This window comes from Clupea harengus, chromosome 13 (assembly GCF_900700415.2).
Source record: "Clupea harengus chromosome 13, Ch_v2.0.2, whole genome shotgun sequence".
Classification (NCBI taxonomy): domain Eukaryota; kingdom Metazoa; phylum Chordata; class Actinopteri; order Clupeiformes; family Clupeidae; genus Clupea; species Clupea harengus.
Window position 1 is genome coordinate 9,486,380 of NC_045164.1, and position 26,393 is coordinate 9,512,772.

At 42.7% G+C, this 26,393-nt stretch overlaps 2 protein-coding genes across 3 annotated transcripts; one reads left to right on the plus strand and one right to left on the minus strand.

Annotated features, from left to right (window-relative positions):
- Window positions 1-11,108: 11,108 nt before the first annotated feature.
- rhoua (ras homolog family member Ua) lies at window positions 11,109-20,819 on the minus strand. Its single transcript, XM_012814326.3, has 3 exons — window positions 20,209-20,819; window positions 19,734-19,792; window positions 11,109-14,262 (listed from the first exon to the last, which is right to left on the minus strand). The coding sequence occupies exons 1-3, from the start codon at window positions 20,456-20,458 to the stop codon at window positions 13,807-13,809; spliced, it is 765 nt and encodes a 254-aa protein (XP_012669780.1). The 5' UTR covers window positions 20,459-20,819; the 3' UTR covers window positions 11,109-13,806.
- Window positions 20,820-21,758: 939 nt separating this feature from the next.
- pdcd2 (programmed cell death 2) lies at window positions 21,759-25,402 on the plus strand. Of its 2 annotated transcripts, none has more exons than XM_012814324.3 (6): window positions 21,759-22,257; window positions 22,942-23,178; window positions 24,456-24,590; window positions 24,695-24,795; window positions 24,923-25,036; window positions 25,164-25,402. In XM_012814324.3, exons 1-6 carry the CDS (start codon window positions 21,942-21,944, stop codon window positions 25,329-25,331), a joined length of 1,071 nt encoding a protein of 356 aa, XP_012669778.2. In that variant the 5' UTR covers window positions 21,759-21,941; the 3' UTR covers window positions 25,332-25,402. The 2 variants fall into 2 exon arrangements, with proteins under 2 accessions (XP_012669778.2, XP_012669777.2); XM_012814323.3 differs by having other exon boundaries at window positions 21,768-22,257; window positions 24,453-24,590.
- The last annotated feature ends 991 nt before the right edge of the window (window positions 25,403-26,393 follow it).

Here is a 26,393-nt window from a genome sequence, read left to right on the forward strand (position 1 = left end):
GTCAATAGATGAGGTCCTCTTGAAAGTATAAGGATGTACAGCAAGTGCAAACATCTGGTTTCTCATGCAGTTGATAAGAACAGTAAAACATGGCGTGTCCTGAGCTCAGTACTCTGTCTGCTACCATCAGTTTAAACACCATATATAACTGATTTCATTACATTTCATGACTATATATGTACATATATATATATATATATATATGTATTCATTAAAAAAAAAAATATATATATATATATCACATTTGGCAGTTGAACTGTTTAGTTGATGAGCTAGTGGAATATTCTAAATTGTACATTTAACATAGGCTTATGTTAGGTGTAGGTTATAAACACCCTGAATATAAACACCACGTCACTCAGTAGATCTCTCCATGCCACGATCATCACGTTTATTTGAGAGCCCTCAGAGTCTCAGCACCCTGCAGCGGAACGTGAAGAAGACGGTCAAACGAGATGGGTGTGCTGTGGCTGTTCTCTGAGTGTCCCAGGGGTGTCAGCATCACGGCACATCCTCCACTTTATCAGTCCGTCTGGAGAGGGGGATGAAGTGGAGGAGTGAAGGAACGGGGGCGACGAAGGGGAGGACTGCTGGGATCCAGGAGATAAGATAACTGGGAAGGAAAACAGAACGCTGACCTGTCATGGATGTGCCTGGCTCCACAAGTCAGGCTTATGGCCCCTCATCTTTTCTTTTCTCAGCCGAATCGCACGCGAAAAGAAAGAAAGAGAGAGAGAAAGAAAGAAAGAGAAAGACAGGCAGGCAAGCCAGAGAGATTTAACATTTATAGTTTGACATTAACATGAGATTAAACTGAATAAGAGAGAGAGAGAGAATATATATCTTGACATTGATGTAAGTGTATATGAGGAGCTAGAGAAAAGAGGAGGGGGAGAGGCAGAAACAAAGAAAGAGAGAGAGGGTGAATCAGAGAGACTGACACTGAAACACAGAGAAAAGGGGACATTTAGCTGCCCCTCCCTTCCAACCCTGCTGCTGTTGCATGCAAGGTTTCACACATAACTCATACCGTGAGAGCATGGGATTCCTTTTCTGAGTTAACCATTTCCCGCATGGTTCCAATTGCGTTTGTTTTTATTCACATCATGATTTATATGAGTTCAAAGATGCACACTTAATTTGAATCAGCAGCAATGCTCTGAATCCTCAACCTCACTTAAACGGCTCTGTAAAACATATTTATGCATGCACCTCCAGCTCAAGTATTCAAGTATGTGTATGTACTTATGTGGTTAATTATGTAATGCAACATAGCCGTAAATGACATCACACTAAGAGGTACGAGTACAGGGCTTAGATTGTCCTGTCTGACCCCATATGATACCGCCTTGTTACACTGCCACATTCTGACACGACACACTGATCTTGGCCATGAGGCCCGCCATTGCAACACAAGTTCCCGGATTCAGTCAGAGACAATTTAATTATCGCTTTCATTACTTTTGACTGCATGATAAGTGGTTTTATTAAAACCACATTTAAGTCAACAATACGTCTTTTTATTTGTCTGCAGAAATTATTATGTAATTCTCTATGTGAGGATGATAAAGACTGACTGAGTGTCCCTGGCAAGCATCATGGGGAGATAAACGTATCTAACGTCCAGCAAGATTGAGTGTGACTGTCTCCCTTGTGGTGTGACCAGAGGTGAGCTGTCTCTGAAAGGGACCAAGCCCATGCCGGATCTGTGCCACATCTGGGCCAGACTGCCGCTATCTGGGTTCCTGCTCTGGGAATAAAAACTAGTGGGAGATAAGAGCCTCGTAGCTGGGGAGCTAAATTGTACACATTATCCGTCAAAAGTCATTTAAGTCAATAGAGCTCAGAGGGGATTGTGACTGATTGATTTAATTCCCAAAAGCTGTATCTCTGGATGGACGATAAGTAGGGCTCACACTTAGGGTCACTGTCTATGAGAAATGTATACAATTTAGACAACATAATTTCACAGTATAATGACCAACTAATTGCTACTGATACATCAATCTGTTATGCTGTCAAGTTTTGTCTGTATCACTGATTTAAAGTGTTCTCCAGGGGCCTGTACTACGAACCAGGATTTTTGGGTCAGTGAGGTACCTTCAGGTTGAACCTTGAGTAGATCTGCTTATGTGAATGGCTTGATTGTGATTGTTAGGGTTTTGTCAAGCCAGCTAACGAAAAGATACCTTGGGTGTGTTGAACTTGCTTCGTCGTATAGGCCTCTGGCTTACACATTTCTTTAGATTTATTCAGACATATATTCAGCATCCATCATTACATGTTACTAACTAACTATAAACCTTACCCTGACTCTAAACCCAAGTATATCTGGCAAAAACATATATTAACTCAAAGATTTCATAATTGTGTACATTCATATCAAAAGCACACAAGAACATTAACAGTGGCCTTAGGGTTTGCTGCTTTGATGTGCACGATGATGACATATTTCATGTTCATTCAGCCATGTGTATAACTGATGGCCTGTTCAAAGATTGGGACTGAGTAGAATGAAGAAAAAATGCCTACCATGTCAAAGCCAACACATTAGGGAAAAAACGCACAGATATTGAGATTGTAAAAGTTGTAAAACATTGCCAAAATGATCTCTAATCCTTCTCAAAGTCTGAAACCAATATCTACTCCCAAACCCCAACTGCTGACCCTTTCTTTTGCGGTTCATGCGAGGCCAAGTTTTAATCTCTAGCTGTTTTGGAATGTGACCCCATTTCAAATCTGTTCAAAACCCCAGCCACACGCGGCCATCAGGGTGATCAAGCCGCTGAGGATTTCCACACGACTGTCACGCCAATATTTCAGACCCTCACTAGCCCACACTGATTCCCTTAAGTAATTCTCCACAAGCAGGATTCATTGCATTGGCAGTGCACTGGCAAACTGGTTTTTATAGAGTGTCTGAATGTCTCTCCATCAGAGGACAATACCCAAGCACCACCTCTGTAATGTACAGCACAGAGGTCTTCACTCACTGTTGGACTTTGGTTTGGTTTGCATTGTATTAGTTTGTGGTCATTTATCACTGGATAAATATCTGAGGGCCTTCTGAGTGATCCTCTCATTGCATTTGCATTTGGTCCTCTGAGGCTCGCAGGCTTTGTGCCACAGTCCCATGGTGGCCGTGGGATTACGTTCCTCACTGTATTATCTGTTCAGATAACACAACAGCAGCTGCAGCTGTAGCTGGCCATGGGCCTCTGGTGTACACACACACACCACACACACACACACACACACACACACACACACACACACACACACACACACACACACACACACACACACACACACACACACACACACACACATAGAGAGGGGATAGAGGAGGCGCTAGCTGCCACACCAACGGAAAACTCTTTCACATGTGACCGGTGGGATCAGGGGAGCAGGGTGGAAAGTAATAAGTGCGTTCGATGGCGTCTGTCTCTCAGGGGGGGGGGGGGGGGGGGGGGGTCTATTATTTGTCTTTTTTTTTGCGTAGCTGCGCTTACCGTAACTTTCCAAATTGAAATGGGCCAATCCTCTATGATGTGAGATAGAAGCATACCGGAGAGGTAGAGTACAATAAATGCTTTTCCGAGGAGGATGTCAAAACCTGCTGTCCTGGGATGGAAAAATACTATGACTATGAGCTGTGGATCAAGGTCTATTCCACACATCTGAGGTCTGAGAAAAAAAAATCTAATGCATTGCCCAGTACTCAAAATTCCTGAACATTTCAGTAATATTTTACATTACATTTTTCCAGGGTTAAACACTCAATGGACATAGCAGCCTCCACAGTTGGACATAATTCAGTATCAAGAACTGCAGAAGGTTACAGAACTGGAATATTATTGATGACCATTCAATACCTCATTTGGGACTTTTCACTTGGGTTATAGTCTACCTACTGTCAGAATGCTGAAACCAGTCTTCCATGTAAAACAAACAGGCCAGAATAAGCTTTGGCATTCTCCTTAAACACTTCAGGCAACTTCAGATCATTTCACTACTAACCTCAGGACTTAGCCTTGTCCAGTGCCTACCTTTCATCACCACTGGTTCATAGAGTCATATCTGTGTCAACATGGCTCCTCTCAGCTTGGGAGGATATGGGGAGAGAAGAGAGGGGAGAGACAGACAGAGAGAATGAAAGAGAGAGAGAGAGGGAACAGAGATGCAAGGAGAGAGAGAAAGAGGGGGAGGCAGACACACACGTACATATACAGAGTGGGAAAATAAACGAGCTTGAACATGCGCCAATTAGCAAAAGGAGCAATAGATTACACAGCTTTCCCATCCCAGAGGCAACCCGAGGATAAAAAAAATCAGATAATTCCAATCCATCAGCGCACGTTTCAGAGTCATATTCCTCCCTACTGCCTTATAGACTGGCAGTCTTAATCTCACACATTGATTGTCAGGAGATTTGAGCAAGCTAGCGGATAAAATGAGTCTAATCAAATATGCCCTTGGCAGTGATGACCAGCTACTTGGAAATGTGGGTCAAGTTGTCTTTTTTTCCCCCTTCGTTCTGGGGTAGAGAGGGTGAAGTGGGGGTGGGTTTGCCTTTCCCAGAATAAGCTGTAGTGTTTTCACATTGTGTCCGTGGAGAAAAGTTGGAAAACAAGAAGAAAAAAAACTGCTGGAGCTTTGCCATAGGTCTGACAGAGCTTTTCACAGTGGGGGAGAGGAGAGGACAGAAGAGGAGAAGAGAAAGACAGGAGACGAGAGGAAAGAGAGAGGAGAGGAGAGGAGAGGAAAAAGAGAGAGGAGAAAAAGAGGAGCAGAAGAAGAGAGGCGAGGAGAGGACTGGACAGGAGAGGAAGCTGAACAGCTGCTCTCAAAGCAGGAAACAGATAAATAAAAAATGTCTTCGGGGCAAATATTTGATTGTACTTCATTTTCTGGTGCCTCCCTGTAACACAGACAGACAGAGAGAGAACAAGAGAGTGATATAGAGAGCGATATATATATATATATATATAGAGAGAGAGAGAGAGAGAGAGAGAGAGAGAGAAAGAGAGAGGGAGAGAGGGGGGCATGCTCACAAACATTTCTGTGTAAAGTGGAACTGTTACAAATGGTTTTTGGTTTACTGTGTATGGGTGTGGGTATGGGTGTTCTTGTGCGTGGGTGTTTATGTCGCACATGGGTGGGTGGTGGAAGGGGGAAGCGTGTGTGCGTGTCCATGTTTGCATGTGTATGAAGGATTTGTTTTGGTTTTCAAGTGTGTGTGTGTGTGTTGATGCCATCGCAACATCTTGGGTGAAAAGCTGCCTAGACACACACACACACACACACACACACACACACACACACACACACACACACACACACATACACACCAACACAGAGAGAGAGTGAGAGAGAGATAACTTGAGTGAGAGAGAGTGGATAACATGAGTGAGTGTGTTAGAAAGAGTGAGATTGAGGGCAAGCTGGGCCCACTCAAAACTGTTCCTGGAACTGTAAACAAAGATGACATCATCTAACCCTGGCTACTATTTAACCTTTTCTTCTAAGGGAGAACGAAGAGGCTAAAAGAGGGGTCTCCCGCAGAAAGGACAGCCAGAGAAACAGGGGGCAGGGGGGATCAGGAAACACAACAAAGGAGTCACTTGCTCAATGCCAGAGTCCGACGTCCTATTTGCAAACAGCTGGCTCACTTGTGCCTTGTGAGGCTTACGGAGTAGTTTGTATGAGCGAGTTGCCGGCCCACTTGGCAAACGTTCACATCAGTGCTGACCAGCAGATTTTATAAACTTTGCTTTGGAGCGGGTGAAGCTTTTGCTCTGCCTCTCTCTATCTCTCTCTCTCTTCCCCGTCTCTCTCTCTCTCTCTCTCTCTCTCTCTCATTCTCTCACTCAGCATGTGCGGTCTCCCTCTTTCAGTGCTTAACATTCACACTGACATTCACACACTGACCAAAGCATCAATCACTCCTGGCTGAAGAAAAGGCTCCCTGCCCCATTTGAGGGCATTCAGTTCTGCATGCTTTTCTTGTGGTTTCAACAATTGCTAACAGTAGCTGGCCATGACAGCCTGGCCAGTTCGCTGCCAGTTCTGGAACAGTTCTGGCCCAGGTTTGGCCTGGATTGGCAGGACCAGATCTGTGTTGCATCCATTCATTTCAGCTTCTATTAGGCTTTAGGCAGTTATCTGCAAGAGAAAGAACTTCTGTAAAAGACATTGTTTATGTACTATATAGAAAGCGTATGGACCATCGAACATGAACTTTCGTGTTTGTGGTGAGTGGGGCCTGTTTTTGAGGGAAATTAAAATAGCAAGGTTTTCATACAATATATGTTTACAGTCCTTGTAAGGACTTGCTTTCGAAAACATGCTGGGTGCTAAAACGTTTCTCGGGTTAAATCCTTCCAAACCACATGCAGCTGGACTGAGCAGTCTGTAGAAGAAACTGAACAAACAGTCCTAAAACCATATGGCTCAGGTAAATCACCCCCCACCCCACACACACCCACCCTAAGGGTCCCAGTGCATCTTATTTCAATATTGTTAGTCTGTGAGAATATTACAATGTATTCCTTTAGTAACTTCAGTATTGTTTGTATTGATTCAGTAACTCTGCCCAGACCGTACTCCACCGGCACTATGTATCTCCATGACATCCTCAACCCCACACCCAGAAAACCAGTGGGTGAACCATGCGTAATGGCGTCTGGGACACCCCATAATGCCTTGCTTTCACATGTGGAACGAAGTCTGATCATATGTCTGACCTTGGGTAACAGTTCCGTGCACTCGCCTTTGAAGCTGGCTGGAAACATTCAGGGTCTGCCGTGTGAAAATGGTCTTTACATGATATGTCAAGTAAAGGGAACAGAAGTGGGGAGACGGGACCAGGAGGCCCTCAGACCCTTGCTTTCATTACTTCGAGTGGATCCTGCCTTGCACAATTGAAAAGCCTGGACCCAATTACGTTGGTGGCAGTTGAAAGAGATGGCCCCGTGCCAAGGCGGTTACATATGAGCTGCTGCCAGTCTCCTTTTGACCCATACACACACACACACACACACACACACACACACACACACACACACACACACACACACACACACACACACACACACACATACACATTGTACACATACAGTACAAACACACACACACATTTTCACACCATGCTTCATATGTCCTGCCTTAACAATGAGGGCAACTTATGTAACAGCAATACATCTGTGTATTTTCTTTACCCCCTCAAAATTACACGGCAGGACAACAGCTGCCCTCTCTCCTCCAAATTGAGGTGTTTCGTAACAGCCAACTGCCCTCAAAGCCAGTGTCTATTTAATTAGCAATTTTTTTGTGCTCTGTAAACTGATCGCACTGCGAACATGCATGGTCTCTGTCTCTCCCTCTCTAGTCCCAATCTGTCTTCCTCTATCTTCCCCTCTGTCATTTTCTCTCCATCGCTCTCTTTCCTTACCCCCTCCTCTCTCTTTCCTCTCCATTTTTTTTACTCCCCTCTCCCTTTCTCTCTCAATTATGTTTTATTCCACTGACCAGCCTAGCTAATTTCAGTGGAAAAGCTGGGCTCCTCGGGCCGTTATGTAACCAGCTGTTGGCTGGCGCAAAGACCCCCGTGCCCGGCTGTGCCCTCCCCGTCCGTGGCCCTTGTCTCTGCCACGTATCCCTTTCTTGCTTGTTTGTCTTTGGAGAGATGAAAAGCCACATGTTTATTTGAGGGAGCAGTCAGAGGTATTTGAAGAAGCAGTTATCTTTTCACAAGTAAGGAAGGGCTTCATATCTGCTTAAAGGACCATCTCTGAGAGAATGGGTAGCTATTTTTGAAGGATCTGATTCACATGGTTATGTCCAAAGCAGACGTCAAGAAATATCCTTTGAGTTTTACAAATAGCTTACATTTATCAACATGTGTGACTGAAAAAACTCTGTTCTTACTCACTACTGGTACTGGTGCTGTTCATTCCATACATTTGTCACTATTTTGAAACAAGCTCTAGATGAATTACATAATTTGCTTTTATGGCACATAGGTCGGGCAGAACGGTAAGATGTACCATTGTTTGATGTACACACACTCAAATTCAAAAAGTTCTTTCTCAAAAGATCTCCAACTTTACTTCACATGACCAATGGAGGTCAACAAGGTAGCATAAGTAACCAGCAGAGTGGGACTATGAGGCTGCGTGTGGGATGTATGTGTATGTGATGCATGTGTGAATGGTTACGTGGGATAGAACATTTCAGGGTGGAGGGGGGAGGGAGTGGTCTGAATTTAAACAATGACTATTTTCTTCTGATTTAAGGAATCAAGGAATGTGGCAATAATGTGGAATTCTTCACATTCTCCACTGACACCTCAAGAAGGTTCCAGAAACGATTACTCAAAACGTTCCCAGCTTTCCGCACAGGCATGGCACCAGGTCAAGAGATCCTTCAGGCCCAGGTCGATATTGCACAAAACAACAGGCCATGTGGAAAGCCTCGCCGTAAATACGCAGATTGAATTAACTCTCACCTGCTTTGTCAGCAGTTCCTTCACACACTGGGCTATCTATCGCAGATCTCATTACATTGTATTCTCCATTGAATGGAGAATGTGGCTATAGCTAACTAGCAGGCACAGACAGACACTTGAGGAAAGATGTCTTCCCCATACAACACTTCTGCAAGAGAGCTCTGACCATGATTCATTTGAGGCTGTTTTGATTCGCTCAAAAGGAAGAACCCTCTTTCACCATGGCAGGGGAGATGAATTGTTTTCAGAAGAGGAGTGTTTAGCTGCCTTATAAATAGCTGTGAAGCAAATCAGATAAACAATGCTTGACATCTGACCTCTGGGCATTTTGGCAACTCATTGTGTAGAAACTGGTGAGACAATGAACTTTTCAGCTAAATATTCCCCCATTTTTGTTTTGTTTTTAGCTGTTTTAACAAAAGGTCCAGATTCTTCAGGCATCCACTTGGGACCATCATTGCCAAAGCACAGTATTTTGACAAAGGTTTCTACCTGTTACCAATGATGTGAAATTATTCTTTTATAAAAACAGATGGTTCTACCAAGAAATAATTTTCTGAAAATGGTGGGTGTTTAATTTAGGGAACATACAATCACAGACAATTCCTCTCTTCAATCAACACAATACAATACACACACTTCCCAACACACGCATGCATAACCTGTTTTATGGACTGTCTGAAGGGCATGAACTGCAAACATGAGTCCCATTGCAAGATGTCATTCGTCTGTTCAAACCTTTAAAAAAATATTCCTGTTATTGTGGTCGTTGCCTGGGTCGTCCAACTAAGCTGGCTAAACAACTTTATGTATCTCCACTCAAGGAGGAGGACTGAGGCATGATGTAGGGCCTGAACTGACTGTACATGCTCTCAGACCAAGACACAGAAGGGGATTTTGTGTATCTCTTGCACAGAAGGGGATTTTGTGTATCTCTTGCACATTTCCAACAGCATGTTCCAGAGGGATGACGGCATGCTAATCGTGGCAGCTCCGGGTGAAAGCTAATGTGCTGCAGGAGGCTGATTGGTGGGAAACTCAAACTGAGACTCTTCACTGGGGTTGTCACTGAGAAAGAGAAGAGGACAGAGAGAGAGAGAGAGAGAGAGAGAGAGAGAGTCTGAGGGGAAGAGAGATAGGAAAGGGGAACAGTAAGAGACAGCGATGGAGACAGCGAGGGGGGAGCATAGAAAGAGAGAACAGAAAGGCCCAGAGAAAGGGCCAGAAAGAGACAGAAAGAGTGATGGAGAGACAGAGAGATCGAATTAGAGATAAATATTTAGAGAGAGACAGAACATTAAGGGAGTGGCATAGAGGAAAGAGAATGAGACACAGGAAGAGAACGAAAAAAAGAGAAACAAGTGGTACATAATTTCCTGCTGGTGACGAGATGGGCAGAGGCCAAAAAAAGCCAAAAGAAGAGAAAAAAAGAGAGAAGCAAAAATCTCAGTTCTCCTCTATCCACTAGGTCCCTTCATTCCTTGCGGCTTTGCACACAACCTTCACACAACCCACAGCCCCAACGCCTTTGTGTTGTTGCTGCGCTGCCTCCTGTTCTTGTGATGTGCTTACACAACAACAGCACGTCAGCCGTTAGCGTTATCAGGGTGACATTCTCCTCCCTTTGCCTTCAGGAATATCACATTTATGTAACTCCCCATTGCCTCAGACACAGCAAAGCACCGAATCTCACAATCTGTGGGCACAAGCTTGACTTGCGTCTTATCTGTTTTGTCTTGACGTCTTTCTAAATTATAATTTTTTTTTGTACTGTTTGGGGCGGCTATTTTTGAACTCCACATCTGTGCGTGATGGGTGAGGTCTCGATAGTCTCTGCTACAACTCCGTCTGGCTCATCTGCATGCGACATGATGCAAACCGATGCTCGTGGCCCGAAAACATCACAGAGACTAAATGTGGACATGAGGGCAACCAAGAGAGATGCGTGTGCAGCGAGAGAGAGACCTGACACATCCTCAGTGGCCTGTGCAAACTAATTGAGAGATTTCAGCTCTGCTGGCGGCATTTTGAAAATCGTGACAGAGAGTGTATACCAGTGATTGCCTTCAGCTGGCTTTCCAGAGATTGCCTCATTTAAAGGCGCAATGTCAATAGTATTTCTCAGGATGTTAGTAGTCAAAGAAATAAAAGACCCAGTGACCTTGGGTTTCGCTGCCAAGTTGAGTTTGCTGGTGAATTTCCCTGAAAATAGCTTTAAGAAGCAACAAAGTCAGTAAATAGTATTGCAGGATTATTAAAGCCTACCATATGTCCACATAAAATGATGTCAAGAATTAACTATGTCCACAGCGGCAAAGTTCCTATGATCTTTGCTATTATTTTCTAGGACACACATATGGCATGCATTAGAAGGACATTTTTAAGCACTGCAAAATATCATGAGGACTAATTGCTGTAGGATTGATTTTAAGTTCTAATATATTTAATGGCATCATAATGAAGCATGATTCATAAAGCAAACGTATGGAGGTCAAACTCATCTCAGCATTAACATTTTCATGTAACCACTGTGAGAGGAACAGGCCATTATACCCAACAATTAGTCAATGTCTCTGTCATTGACACAAGCACTAGAGGATACAACAGATTTCTTTATTTGAAGATAGTTAATACACTACAGGCAGTTCTCTGTTCTGATATATGACACTGTGTACAAGTTGTTATTTCCAATCCACAAACTTTCCCCAGATGGACATTTACAAAGGTCCTTTAATTTTATTTATGCACATATTACCAAGTATTACACAGGAAAGTCTATGGAAATCTGGAGGACACATGGATAACAAACACCATTTGTCGCTGAGGCCCCTGATACTGGTGGCAGTAATAACAATCCATCGGGTTCAAAGAACCTGTCTCTTATAAATCCCCTCCAGCTACACACTGATAATCTTTGCACTTACAGAGTTCAGACTTTATATCACGTACACAGAACCCCCATCTCTCATACATGTAGTATAAAGCCTACATTCAGCCTACATTCTGCCCTCTCCCTTGAAAACCTTAAAGCTCAACACACAGATTCGCTGATTACACCTAATTCCTGAAAAAAACATCATTCCATCCAAACATACCATGATATCGCTCCCCAGCTTCAGACAAAATCACCACAGAAATTCACAAGAGGAAAGGCTGACTGAATATGATAACAGATGAGGTCAATGTTGACTGAATTCCTTCTGGGTTACTGTTTCGATTAGGAAAGGGCTGCCGCTTTGACACCCTGATGAGATAGCAAAGTGCAAGAGTTGAATCACAGCAATGGCACTTCTGGGATAGACTGACTGGGGTCAGGGTACAGATGGGTTTGAACAAAGTAAAGGTAGATACCAGTTTGTTAACTGTAGGAGGTACATACATGTGTATGTCCATAGTTTATATATATTGAGCAGTCCTTGCATTGGATCCAGTATTCACGTAGTTCAAGGTCAGTAATCATAATGTCCTGCATACAATTAAACTGTGAACTTTCACTGTCTACACTTCCATTCTTTACGACACATTTTCAGTTCACCAGAAGGCTGATCAAACATTTAAGTACAAAAAAGAGACCCTGACATGAGAGCAAAATGGAGTCGATAGCTACAGTACAGTCTTACGGACTACTCATTCGACAATGAAGGTGACAATCATTTTAAACTGATAACATTATTCACACCTCTGTTGACTACTGGAGTGAACTGGATGGAAGGAGAGGAAGCTGAACATATATACAGGCCTCAACTGTATCAATGACCCCCAAATTATAGTGTGAATGACATGATATATGTCTTGATAAGGTAAGCCAAAGTGTTCATTCATGTATTAAACCAATGACAAATCCATAAGGAGGAAATGATCATCATAACGATGATAAAACTGCAATGAACTTCAAAAAGGAAAGAAAGAAATCATGACTGTGATGACCTAGATGTTTCTCACTAAAAGCGCTAAATTGCATTTGGTCTGATCTCTTTTTGACTCCTGTTGCTCTGAGTTGGAAAAACAAGGGATAAGAGTTCATAAACACTGGAGGCAAAGACACCACATGCTTTTGAAAAGTGCTCAACTATAAAAATATTTTCAAGGGGAAAAAAGGAGGCCTTCTACATCTGAACTACTTTCCATTGGGCAAGAAAACCCTTTTTTTCCCTGTCCCTTGTCTCATCTCAGATACACACCACATATCTCACCACTCATAAATCAAAACCTGCGTTTCCCACTATGGCGCTAGCTGGACGTGCGAAACCCTGCTATCTATGCATGGTGATCACAGCGCACGTGCGTGTGTGTGTGTGGTGGTTAGGAGGTGGGGGGAGTGACGGCTGACATTTGTTTACGACTTCCCAGCTGGTCCAATGACCGGAGAAGCAAAGTTCAGCCGATCTGCTAAATTCCCACCCCAGTGGTGCAGCCCTGACCCTCGTGAGCTTTTTCTGAGCTGTGGCGTCTTCAAACGTAAACAAGAGCGGGCCATAAGGGTGTTGCAGAAGAACCCACACTGTAGGAAAGTGGAAGTGGCGTGCACATCAAGAGTATGACGAAACAGCAACAATAATCAGTGAAGCTGATTAGTTGACAGAGTAACTAAAAAAACAAACAACAACCACCAATCTCCTGCTTGCTTTGTCTGATAATGGCACTATGTTTTAAAAACAATTCTTAGGCACTGTTAAAGTATGGGGAGGTTACCCCACTTGCCCCACGTATACAGTGGGACCTAACATCTGGGGGGTGGAAACCAGTTTTAAAAAAACAAGTTGGAAAAGACGACGACATCTAGGTTCTTTGACCATCCCTTGGGTTTTGTTTTTCACAGTTTGCAGGCTGTCTGACAAGACAGAGGATCAAAGGACCAGAGGGCAAGTCTGTGAGCAGCCTTAACATATTACTGGAGACAGCTCCTGAGCTCTCCTCCGGGTCCCATTGCGTTACGGTCCAGGACGGAATGGAAAAATGGAAAGAGGGTAAGGGGGGAAAACTGCCCTTGGATGAGAAGCATCTTCTAAGGGGTTAAATGGAGACCTGTGGAGCTGCAGGAACGTCATAATGGTCAGCTTTTTCATGGTCCTTTGAAGTGATAGCCGTGCAGTAAATGACCGTTGATCGGTTAGTGTCACGACTTAGGCTAGAGTTTTTCCACTCTTTCTTCCATTTGTTCTGATCTTCTGTCCCCCCAGATCCCGTAACCTCGACGCCCCCCTTTATACCTCACATTGAGGAAAGGTCCCTCTTTGACCCCATACATAAACCAAGGGGGAAAACCACTCCACAGTTTGACCTGAAAAACCTTAACGCTAGGCCAGGCAGCAGTACTTTTTCCACCAGGATTTGGACAGCTTCTTCATCTTGTCTGGCGTTCGCTTCTTCAACTTGTGCTGCTGCTGTTGGCTATCACTGTGCTGGATGCTGGCCAAGATGGCGGCGTCGAACACCTCTTTCAGGTTCTTCTGGGTCAGCGCCGAGCACTCCATGTACGAGATGGCGCGGATGTCCTCGGCACATTGCCGGGCCTCCTCTAACACCACCGGCCGCTCCTTGTACTTGGCCAGCTCGATCAGAACCTTTACGTCCTCACGTAGGTCCGACTGGGTGCCCACCAGGATGACGGGCGTGCGCGGGCAGTGCCGTCGGATCTCGGGGACCCATTTCTCCGTGACATTCTGGAAGGAGGAGGGCGCGACCACGCTGAAGCAGAGCAGGAAGACGTCGGCGTTCGTGTAGCAGAGGGGACGCAGCTTGTCAAACTCATCCTGTAAGAGACAGGGCAAGGTCAGACACAATCTGTGTTGGTCAAAAAAGACTCTAAATAGAGTTTTGAACTTTATATTAGTTTACATGGGTTTGTATGAGTTTATGGGATAGTGAAAGGGGCTTAAAACACCAAGGTCCTGGGTCTGATACCCAGAGCCCTCATACTGATGACAAAGTTTATCTGTACTGTACTGTAAGTTGTTTTGGATAAAAGCATTTGCTAAATGAATAAATAAAAATGCTTCAGTTTAATCACATCACCATAGTAATTGCAGCACTGTACTCCCAAACGCCTACTTACAATAACGACAAAATAGCACAGCACAGCCACACTGAACGTTTTTCTTCTATGGTGCAGGCATACGTATTGAGAGGCTCCTGGAACTCTCTCCAAAAACACAGTGAAAAATTAGGAAATATAAGTCACTCATTGTGTGTCAAAAATCAAAACATATTTCTGACAGGAAAACCTCACCAGCCAGAGGTTTTCAAGGTTATTTCCTCTATCTGAGAGAAAACGAAGGCTGCAGCACATGACCTGCTGACTAAGGTATTGCATGAGGATGAACTGTTTTATAATTGTCCTTCTAAAAGCCTGGAAGGGCTGATTTGTGATTGTGTGAAAAGCCACTTATGTTCTGAACTGTTTGTTTCTTCTGCTCCAGAACATCACATGTTTTTTTGACATAGGCCTTGTGGCAGCAAATAATGTAACAACTACTAATAACATAACAACTTTCTGCGCATAATGTAATAAGTTATTACATTCTTGTCTAGTTATTTCATTATTAGCTGTTTTTTTTTAAAATATCAGTACAAATGTAATAATTGTAGCCAATAATGTAATACTATACTTGTATCAGTGTGTTTAAGTTTCACTTATTATCAAATGCCAAATTTCCATAACACTTACCCTTACTGTTCTGCTTCTTTCAAATAGCTGCTCAAAAACCTGTCTAATCCTGACCCCTGAATCTTAGTCCTAACTCTGAGAAAACACACACACACATACGCACGCACGCACGCACGCACACACTCACACACACATATTTACCCCCACACACATACACACTCTCTTTCTCTCAAGGAATTATGACTGTTTATTTGTGTGTGTAACTTGATAGTTAAACTTATCTCCAGTCCTGGCTGCCTTTTACTCCCATTTCAGTACCAAATGAAGTGGGAGCACACAGGTTTGCAAACACTGACAATCACTCTTATCTTGTATAATATGAAATATATGCCTCTTTCAAGGCGCTGCGTTCTGAAATAAAAAATACACAATCTATTTACATGAAAAATATCATCTCCAAAAGGGGCTGTATATTACATAGCTTGACTAGCTGTTGGATAGCGAGCTAAATGATTTCATACTCCCCACCCCAAGCAGATAAGGGGCAGTGTATTACAGTGTCTGTACACCCCTACTTCCTCTCCCTTCAAGGAGGTAAACTAAAAGATATCTAGGCTACCATTAGTATCTCCCTCAACATCAATTGAGATTTATATGTAGCATTAACTTAGTAGAGTAACAAACAGACCCTATAGGCCTTGATTGGTAATACATTTTACTATAACCTTTCAGGAGTCAGGTTTGGTATACATACAGACAGAGAGAGAGAGAGAGACTGCTCTCTCAGCTCTCGGCTATAATTGTGTTGTTTCAACAGTTTGCTTAAAAAAGTAATTTTAATACATTTAATTAAAGATGACATTTCATTTTCTCATGAAAAGAAAGGGTGTATTTCAGGACAAAGCCGTAAGAGGTGTAGTATAGATTTCACAGAGTAATTGTCTGTGCTTGCAAACATGTGTGCTCACCCTTCATTTGGTACTGAAACATGTGTGCTCACCCTTCATTTGGTACTGAAAAATGTGCTTGCACTTCATTTGGACTCAAACGGATAGAAGGCAGGGGCAGAGATCAATCAACCATAAAGTACCACAAACAAATACATAGTCATAATTCCTAGAGAGAGAGAGAGAGTAGGGGTGTGTGATCATGTTTAGTAGTGGCACGGTGGCTCAGGTGCTTGCACTGCCGCCTCACAGCAAGAAGGTCATGGGTTCGATTCCTGCATGGGGCGCTGTTGGCTCTGGGGGGCAGGTCCTCCCCAGACCTTCAGTGCTCAGGTGTGCTATCTCCCGGGCCTTTCTGTGTGGAGTTTACATGTTCTCCCCGTGTTCACAAGGGGTTTCCTCCAATAAGAACCCCAACAGGAAAAACATGCAAAAACAGAACATTCTCCTGTCCGACCGAGACGGACGGTTTACTTGGTCCCCGGGCGCTGAGAAGCTGCCCACTGCTCCTGGAGGGTCCTGGAGGAAGGATGGTCCGGGATGGGTCAAATGCAGAGCGTACATTTCACAGCGACCTCAGGCCTGCGTGTGTGTGTGTCCTGTGTCGCCTCCATAAAATACACGTGTGTGCCGCTTGTGGCAATAAAAGAACTGACTGAAGTCAGCCTTGTTTGTGTTTTTATGTAGCTATTTGAAAGAGGCAATAGTAAGTGTCATGGAAGTGTAAGTGCCATGGAAGTGTGAACTTAAACTTAAATAGAGTGTTTTACATTATCGGCTCAGTTATAAAACATTTTATGACTTTTTTAACCCAGCCAATAACTTAAGACATTATGCGCAAAACGTTCTTATGAATGGTTCAGAAATAATTACATTATTGTCTTTTATAACATTAAGAACAGAACAATTTTTACATTATTGGCAGTTATCACATTATTGGTAGTTATCTCATTATTGTAACTATAGGCCTCAGACGACAGGCCTCATTTACAGTATTCTTCTTCGATATATTGTGACTGAAATAGTTTAATTTGGTACATGTACCTTTGTACCTTTTTCAAGTTAAAGATGAAGGCCAAGAAATTACATTATAAGGCCAAGACAGATACAACGTCAAATAGTGAGGGCGAAGAGCAAACATTTGTATAGCTTTCTGCTGGAGGTGGAATGTCTCAGGCTTACTGTAAGACCTGTAAGTACCAGTTCCACAGTTCTTGAAACACAATATGTTTCAAATTGAGATGCATCTAACCAAATGCTCAATTTCAGCCCTGAGGCTAACTGAGAGATACTGTAAAACCCCTGTCAACGACACCTTTACATATTGTGCCTGCATTACTGAGAACTACGCCCATTACTGAGAACTAGGCCTTAGTTCGGTCATATGGATTGCAGGATTTTCTATCCCAAATGACCACCCACTGAAGTTTCACTCAGGGGCCATAAGAGGGCTTATCCCCTGTAACGTGCTTTTAATCCTGTCATCTGGCTACTTGCGCAATTCACCGGCGATTACCTATCACTCTCACATATCTGAACTCTCTGTGATGTGAGCACATGTAAGATAGCAGTAGCATTCCAGAGCCAAATTCTGTATATGTTGTTTATCAACAAAGCATTCCAACTCTCTCTCTCTCTCTCTCTCTCTCTCTCTCTCTCTCTCTCTCTCTCTGTATTTCGCTCTCCCGCAGACTCTTCAGCTTTCTGGAAGTACTTGCTCATACACCCATGTCATTTCCTGAAAGAAGCAAGTTAATGAGGTCTCTTGGCCCCAGGAGTGTTGAGGATGGAGGATTTGAAATTCATTTTTAGAAATGCTGGAAGTTAAGCACTATTGTGGAGATGTTAATTAACTCCAGGGTATCACTGAGAGTCACGTTGATGAGTATGCGTGGCACGCTGTGTACGTGACTGCCATCATATACATAGTGACCCAGAAGATGAAATAAGAAATATTGACAAATTATAACTGGGCTGTTTTTCAATTGCATGAAAATATTCTAACATTGGAATGTATGTCAATGTAGTAGGTATTTATAGGTAACTTCTTCTAGTGCAGGACTTTTTGATAAATGACTAAAGGCCATAGAAATGTATGGTAGCTGCTCTTACAAAAATGTTGTATGTTGACAAACTCAATGGTAGAAACATTCATTCTGATCTGATAGTAGTCAGTAATACCATTGGATGGGATCTGATAGTAGCCAGTAATACCATCGGATGGGACGTTCACCTACAAACCAAGTCTTAGTATTTGGCCTAGTTGCTGGCCGCTCCCTTCCAGAGCAACAGGCAGGGAACTCTGTGAACCCTGGCTGTGCTGCTTCTAGGCAGGAGACTCTGTGTGTGTCTAGACAGGACTGTTCCAGATCTCTCTTGGCTTGCCTTCCCTTTGGCTCTCTCTCATTTGCTCGGTATCTCACGTTTTCTCTCGCTCTCTGTATCTCACGTTTTCTCTCTACCCCACTCTCTCCATCTTCCTCAAACTCTCTCTCTCTCACGCATGCACACACACACAGACAAAAAAAACAGTTAATTTTTTCCCCTCTCCGGTTCTCTTTCGTTTTCTTAATTTCCCTCTCTAAAACTCTAACAAACTATCTCTCTCTGACACCTATTCTCTCTCTCGTTCCCACACTCACACACAGAAATCTCTCCCGCTCTCAACCTTTCTGTGTCTTGCTTTCTTAATCTCTCTCTTTCTCTACCAACAGCCGGTTCCAGTGCCCCTCAAATAACACAAGGCTCACATTTCCTCTGACCAGCCCCAGCTGCGACTCCACTTAGGCATGGTCTTCTTACCCCAGCCTAATTCATCACAATTACCCACGTTTCCCCATTCTGTGAGCCCCCTACAGCGCTCCTGCCTGGGCTGGACCCCAGCCGCACGGCAGGGAAGACACTTGCTCCACTGGTGCCTCTGCTTCTAGGTCAACTTCAGTGCTTCTAGGCTAAGTTCAGTGAAGGACAAGTGACAAGTTTTGAGCTGATGCTGTACAACTCCATGTCGGACAAAGCAGACCACGGAAACCACAGCTCACCACTGACCTTGAGCCAGTCTTCGGCATCAGCGGTGGTATTGGATACATTACAACTGGGTAACCTCATTTCAGCAGACTATTCAAGAGTGCTGAAGAGACCCTGGTCACACGTTTTACACTTCCCCACCACAGACATTTCAAGGGCAGAATAGTATCAGCAGTGAGGAGATATTAAGCATCTAGTTTAATACTGCAGGTTTTGGAATCAAATAGAGATACTGGAGGATGCTGATCTGTTTGTTGAGACCGAGTGGCTTTTTCAACTGATGTCCTGACTATTACTTTACCATCTTAATTACACCCTGGCTCTTTGCCACCAGTTCACCCGCCCCATCCAAGTCCCCACCTTCCATTGAATGGGAGGCTTGTCAGTGTCCTTGAAGGAGTGTGCCGAAATCTTTGAGTGTTTACAGAAATGCACGGGGGACATGCGGTGTAATCAACTTTGTGTTGTTTTTATAAACAAGCTATGTCATGCGTTTACATTGTGCCTTAGACACACTCCTTGAACTTGACAGAACGGCTCTCATTGTGATAGCCATACCCATTACCCAATCTCTCTCACTCTGAAATTAAAATAAAATGACATCAAATGCAAAACGACATAAACATATAAATAACAAACAAACCTGGCCCGCTGTGTCGCACAGCTGGAGCTTCACCGGCCTGCCATCAACCGCCACCACCGCTAAGGGGAATGAAAAGTAAAACACAAATAGATGTGGTGGACCTTCAACTCTCTGTCAACTTCTGCTGGCAATAACTTCGGTAAGGCCGATAAGATGAATAAATATGCTTTGGTGTGTGCTGCCTTTAAAATGACAGAAAAACAATTATGTGAGGTAATCCGGGACAAATCACTCAGGAAATTGTATATATACCTATCAAATCATATAATACCACAGCAAATAACTAATACTAATAGGCCTATCAATATATCATAGCAGAATAAATCATGTTAATAGCCCATATATTATTGAGGAGAGGAATTACTTGAGAGCGAAAGATTATATGGATGGCTAATTTTGATCTGATTGCACACATTTCAACTGAATTTCTAAACAAATAGCCTATTCTTAGATATAAACATTTTATCCAATTTACCTGAAAAGTTGTCAAAGGCAGTTGGAACATATTCAGTTGGATATCCGTTTGTTGTGTAGCTGACAATAAGGCTGGTCTTTCCAACCGCCCCGTCACCAACAAGCACACATTTAACCTTGCGCTCAACTGCGGTGCCGGACCGACACTTTGCCCCCGTGGAAGTATCTTTGCCCCGAAACCTCCGCGGGGGCACTGGCGGAACAACCGACACTGTTACGGGTTTGTATTCTCCAACAGCCTGCGGAGGCATGTCTGTGAGGAACCGAGCACCCAGGAGTCAATCCCAGTTTCGCCAATCCATTGGTTTACTTGCCCCACATCACACAAGTGACCGTTTCAGTTCATTTACGTACCAGGCTCCACTTTATGTTGACTCTCCATGGCGAGGAACAAACAAATTACTTTTGCAAGTGAAACTTTACTCATCCATTTTAACGTGAAAAAATATCCTTCTTCCAAGAACATTGGCTAAGTCATGAAGTGAGGGTGGCATTTGGTTCAGCCCTCTCTTGGTCGTGAGGAGTGACTGCTCTAGTTCTCTTGTCCCAGTCCCCCACTCCAGCCTCAGCGATCTACTATACCAAACAGCATGACATCATTGTGTGTGGAGAGAGGGAGTGAAGAAAGAATATAGCTTCATCTTGCTAACCAATGGGGGGCCAGTGGGGCGAAATCAAAGCCTCCCTCAAATAGATGAAGTTTCATGCACTGCCATGAAGAGACAGTTTAGTTAAAACGAAAATGTTTCTTGTCCAGTAACACACAATATAACAGGACTACTGATTACAAATTTCAATAAAAGTTAATGTAATACCTTAACATTGCAATAACTAATTTAGAGTTAATACCCATGACATGTAGCTACTAGGTTTCTGCGTTCGTTCAGCCCTGGAATATATGTAAAATATTTATCACTGAATATTTCATTTTACAGCCTGATGTGTTTGTTGATTTTTTTTTCTTAGGGATACTTTAAGTGCACTTGCCAGAATGTGAGGTAAGGGAATTCTGCCATCTAGCGAAAATAAAGGTTTGCGCAGAGCTGTGGCAGTCGTATGTTGTGAAGAGGCAGCAGTGGTGTGCTGATATTTCTGACCGACTAGAATCTTAAAATCATACGATTCAAACGTGATTTAGCTGTAACTTTTTCATTTTATTTATATTTAGGCTACTTTTAGGGAAAACCTACAAAACTGGTAAAAGTTTTGTTACCTTGTTTTTTTTTTTAGATTCACACCCTTTAATTAAAATAACGTAATCAGACCGCTTATTTTACATAAACTCGGACCTCCTCGTGTGCAACTAAAACTTTTGCACGCATAGCCAGTGTTTAAGAGACATTCACTTTGCATTGGGTCTACAGCAAACACTATGGTGACAGGAAGAAACTAGGCTATCTATGTAGATTGTGCAGCTTCTTGAATTACTATAATGAAAGCATCGCGTGAAGATTACCCTTGCAAAATAGGGAAATGTGACAGTGATGGTTTTTTTTTATTACTTATACTGTAGATGTCACTGAAACCATTGATGTTATATGTATGTACGAGGAAGCTCTTTAGCAATAATGTAGCATTACTCGAGAACACAGAAAGTGGAACGTTTGTCAACACCCTCGTTTTACACGAGACATAAAACCCGAACAACCGTATCGCCACATTGTCCGAGAGAAAGTAAATGTACCATGTTGACAGTCCTGTAGCGATCCGAATGCGGTATTATTTTATTTAACAATGGCAGCAACGAAATCTGACACGTCCGATAAAGAAACAGGCGTTATGTTGGGATTTGTGGAAGAAGCGGACGCCTGGCAACTTTGCAGTCCTCAGTTTCCTAGTAAGGTGGGTGGTGGACCGGCTTGGTTGAGTCAGTCGGATTTACCAACTCTGTCTAATCTGACATGTGCAAAATGTCAGCTCCCAACAGCATTTTTACTTCAAGTCTATGCCCCGATCGTCGGCCAAGACTGTAGTTTTCATAGGACGCTTTTTGTATTCTGTTGCAAGACGCCAACCTGCCATACACGAAACAACAACCAGTGCTTCAAAGGTAAGGTTATTACTCAAAAGAAGATAGCTAAAGTTAACCAAGTTTGATTGGTGTGTGACTATATTGACTATGCTAAGTTAAGCAGTTGACTGACCTAACGCTATTTCAGTTATACTGGGCAACAATGTTTTTTCACCGATCTCTAGTTATCTTCTGCGGCTGTGTGTTCGCAGCAATGTGTAACAAAGGACGTCCAACAAAAACCCTTCTCACTTATACTGACATCATTATATAAATATACTGTGAATGTAGCCTAATTGTAAGTTTATACTTCAGGACCAGCGCAAGAATCCAATACAAAACTGAGGACTGGTTACAAGCATTCATTTGGATGTCAGGATGAGACACCTGACATCTGCAGATGTGCTTCTCAGGACTTAATAGTGGTTGCCTGGCAAAAATGAATTTGATTGATTCATGATTAGATTCATGTGCTGGACAATAGGCATATTTTTGCCACATAGATAGGAATAATAGTCAGGATGATTTGCACAGTTTTGTCTGTTCATGAACAAGATCTAGGACTACTCAAGAGTTCTGTTGTAGATCTGTATCATGTAAGGTTTTCTACAAATAGACAATGTCAGTTTTGTTGTTGTTGACAGTTGTCAGTATTTCTATATTATCTCAAGTTATCCTAGTACATGTGTGTTGATCTATTGTATGCACTGCTTATGTCCACAGTGTTTAGAAGTCAGTTATCAAGGAAAAATGACTTTTACCCATATGAGCCGCCACTGGATGAGGAGTGTGAAGAGAGCGGTGGTGACCTTGCACTGGAGTCAAGAATTAAACTTTGCAGACTGTGTGGTTGTCCGGGACAAAAAGCTTGTTCGCGCTGTCATGCAGTTATCTATTGCAGCAAGGAACACCAGACTATAGACTGGAAACACAGCCACAAGAAAGAATGCTGTAAAGAAGGTAAGGGGCTCACATTTAGAGATATTCATTTAGAGTTATTAATTTAGACATTCTTAGTCATCAGACATTTTCAGTCAAGTTGATGTAAACCAAAAATGATTTGGTCAATGTCTATCAGGGATAAAACATTAGCTGTGTTACCACTATCGGGCCAAATTACTCTGATTACTCTGGAAACCAAGCAGGGCTTGAGGCGGTGTCAAGATGAAAGACGGAATTAGCAGAGTCGGGTAAGAGAGGTTCAGTGCCAAAAGAAGTTTACTAATCAATATCAAATAATCTACACGCTACCACAGAAGTGATAATAAAAAATTGTTGAGAATTGTTGGGGTTGGTCAGCATGTGAAGTCAGGTCTCTCCTTAATATTTAGTCCAATACAAATGTGCAATGGTAGCTTGATCAAGTAGCAGAGACTGAACAACCAACACGATTGTAATACTTTTGATAGGTTTCCGTTCTGACTCGGTTGATGGGCATAAAAGCTACGAAATTTCGAGTTGTACGACTACCAGGGTATGCATCAATTACTCTCCAAGTCTATTACAACTTTTAAAAAAAGTGAACTTGCCCTGGCTGTGTTGCATGGCAGGCAGGCTATAGACACGATGCATGTCATGATCCATAAACATTGGTGGATCAAAACTCAATATATTTATACAATGTGTATAATACAAAACACAGCTGGCTCAAATCAACACATGACATTAATGCTAATTTATTGCAAGGAACATATGTTAGCCCAAACAAGTCACTGTTGTCCCAGCCATGTTACGTTAACTTTACTTATGTAAATAAGTGAGACTAGCTTGCTATCTAACTTGAACTTTGCCTATAGTTGGCTTATATTAAAGCTACGTCTTCAGGCTACCAGTGATATGGATTGCTAAACTATTCCAGTAGCCTACATGACAGTTTAAAGGAATAGAGCAGTCTGGTCAACTGTTAACTGTACATTCCACAAAGCAAAAATCAGAAACTTCAAACAGTTACTTTGGTTTCCATTATATTTCTCTTCTTAACTTATTTTGCTGTACGTCGTAGGTGATTGGCATCCAGGCTTTATCGCATGATATCTCAACTTTAGGGCAATACTGCAGGGCCATCGGCCCGGTAGTAGAAACACAAATGTTTTTTTTATCTCATGGCTTGAGGCCTCAGGCCAACAGCCCCGGTTGCCCTAAAGATAGTCCTACGTGCACTGGCCCAATAGTGGAATTACAGCTATTGGTTCTATGAGTACCAGATTTGTCTTTAACATTTTACCCATCTGTAGCAGCTACCATCACAGTGGTGCATACTTCACCGTTCCTGTTCCCCGAGTTTGAGCTGGTTACAGAACCTGAGCAGTTCGGGGGAAAAGATGAGTTGACAGTTGATGTGGAGGACAGTGAGACAAACCCCACTGATAATGGTACATGTATGAAAATACCTCCACAGACACATCCACAAAGACTAGATCATCACTTTAAAGAGGCTGTATTTGACACCAGTTTTGCTTGTATTTCCTTTTCCCAGACTTGGATGAAAATGAACTTGAGGACATGGCCCTTCATGAAACTCAGGACAGCAAAGTGGTTCAGAAGTTTAAACAGAGGACATCTGTAGAGCCACATCAGGTTTGCTATTCATTCATTTCTCAAAGCTGTTTGGTAGGCTGAATCACAGGTCAATTACAAAGTCACAGCCCCTGACTAAGGGTGTCTGATGCGGGATAGAATGTAACTGATATTCTTCGATTTTCAGGTTCTGCGATATGAAAGAGGTGGGTCTCCCCTATGGGTGTCCTCTGAGCATAAGCCTCACGAAGAGAACATTCCCAAATGTCCATGCGGTGCCAAAAGATTTTTTGAATTTCAGGTTAGTTTCAAAACGTGTCTGAGCTGTGTTCTCCTCCTTGCATCCCCCACCCCTGATTCAGTCAAGTAAGCGGATTGTAATTACATTAATAACAGGTGTGTATTCACTAATGTATCTTTCCTTAAAGGTCATGCCACAGTTACTCATCAATCTGAAGGTGGACAGCACAGACGCTTCCATTGACTGGGGAACCCTGGTGGTTTATACATGTGCAGACAGCTGTGACCAGGGCAACAAATATGTCCCAGAATTCATCTGGAAGCAGGACTTTTACATGGATCAGCTTCCTGTGTAAATAGTATAGTTGATACAAAAAAGGATGTAAATATGTAACAGTGGAGAAATAAACTTCAGTTCTCAAAGAGACAAAAAAAATGCAGTAATGATTTTTTACCATCACCATGGTTTTGGCCTCGTCAATCTTGATTACACAGTAATAATACACTTAAATATAGCACGGCTCTTCTCAATGTATGGCAGGATGAAATACAAAAAATGGCCAATTTTGGCAACAATAATCAAGTAAGTATATTCATTGATTAGTTCCTTTTAGATGACTTTATGTAAATGCAGAGAGGATATTAACTGAACTTATTTTTGATATCCTTATGGTGCAGTTACAGTTAGGGTTGCCACCTGTGTCTGACAAAAAACCTGGACATATCGATGACGCGACATACCAAGGCCCACCTGCATCTTTGCACTGACTTTGTTCCCACAGTCAGTTGACAGGTAGCTGCAGAGCCAGCCCTAGCACATTTGGCGCTCTAGGCAAGCTTCACTCCGTCACTTTCAGACGGTATTTTGCCATGTAAGGCTTAATTTCTTTAAAATAAACACAACAACGATCGCAACACTGAACAAACATTAATTAAAGAACAAAATCATTGAGAAAATCACATCTGTGCTGAACTCCGCTCTGGCCACGCCCCCCTGTTGAACAGTTGACACACACACACCTCCGCTACAGCCTGTCACATTCACTCGCTCATCTTCCCAATCACCTGCAAATAATGTTTTTTTAGTCTTCTGTTGTGTTGATGGCTGGCAAACAACAATCTTAGAAGGTCTGGGTCACTTGTGGCACATATTATTCACTCATTTTAAGCCATCAATCTACCTCAGGGTGAACAAAATTAGCAGAAACGGAATAAAACGGAATACACCAAAATGTGAAACGGATTTTCTTTTTTTTTTTTTACGGAAAATCATTGATGTTTCGACTGAATGGCAATAACAAGGAACGTCACACGTCACTGGCTAGATTACATACAATCCATTCACTAAAGTTGACAATACAACACCAGTACCAGTCACCAGTATTCCTCACTTGTTGACAAGTTGCCGTGTTTGTCTT

Coding starts and splice junctions, on each gene's coding strand:
- rhoua (XM_012814326.3), bottom strand. CDS start 20,458: ATGCCTCCGCAGGCTGTTGGAGAATACAAACCCGTAACAGTGTCGGTT. Junction 19,793..20,208: donor TGCCTTTGACAACTTTTCAG/GTAAATTGGATA, acceptor CATTCCCCTTAG/CGGTGGTGGCGGTTGATGGC. Junction 14,263..19,733: donor TGTGCGACACAGCGGGCCAG/GTTTGTTTGTTA, acceptor TGTCTCTTACAG/GATGAGTTTGACAAGCTGCG.
- pdcd2 (XM_012814323.3), top strand. CDS start 21,942: ATGGCAGCAACGAAATCTGACACGTCCGATAAAGAAACAGGCGTTATG. Junction 22,258..22,941: donor CAACAACCAGTGCTTCAAAG/GTAAGGTTATTA, acceptor TTATGTCCACAG/TGTTTAGAAGTCAGTTATCA. Junction 24,591..24,694: donor GACAAACCCCACTGATAATG/GTACATGTATGA, acceptor TCCTTTTCCCAG/ACTTGGATGAAAATGAACTT.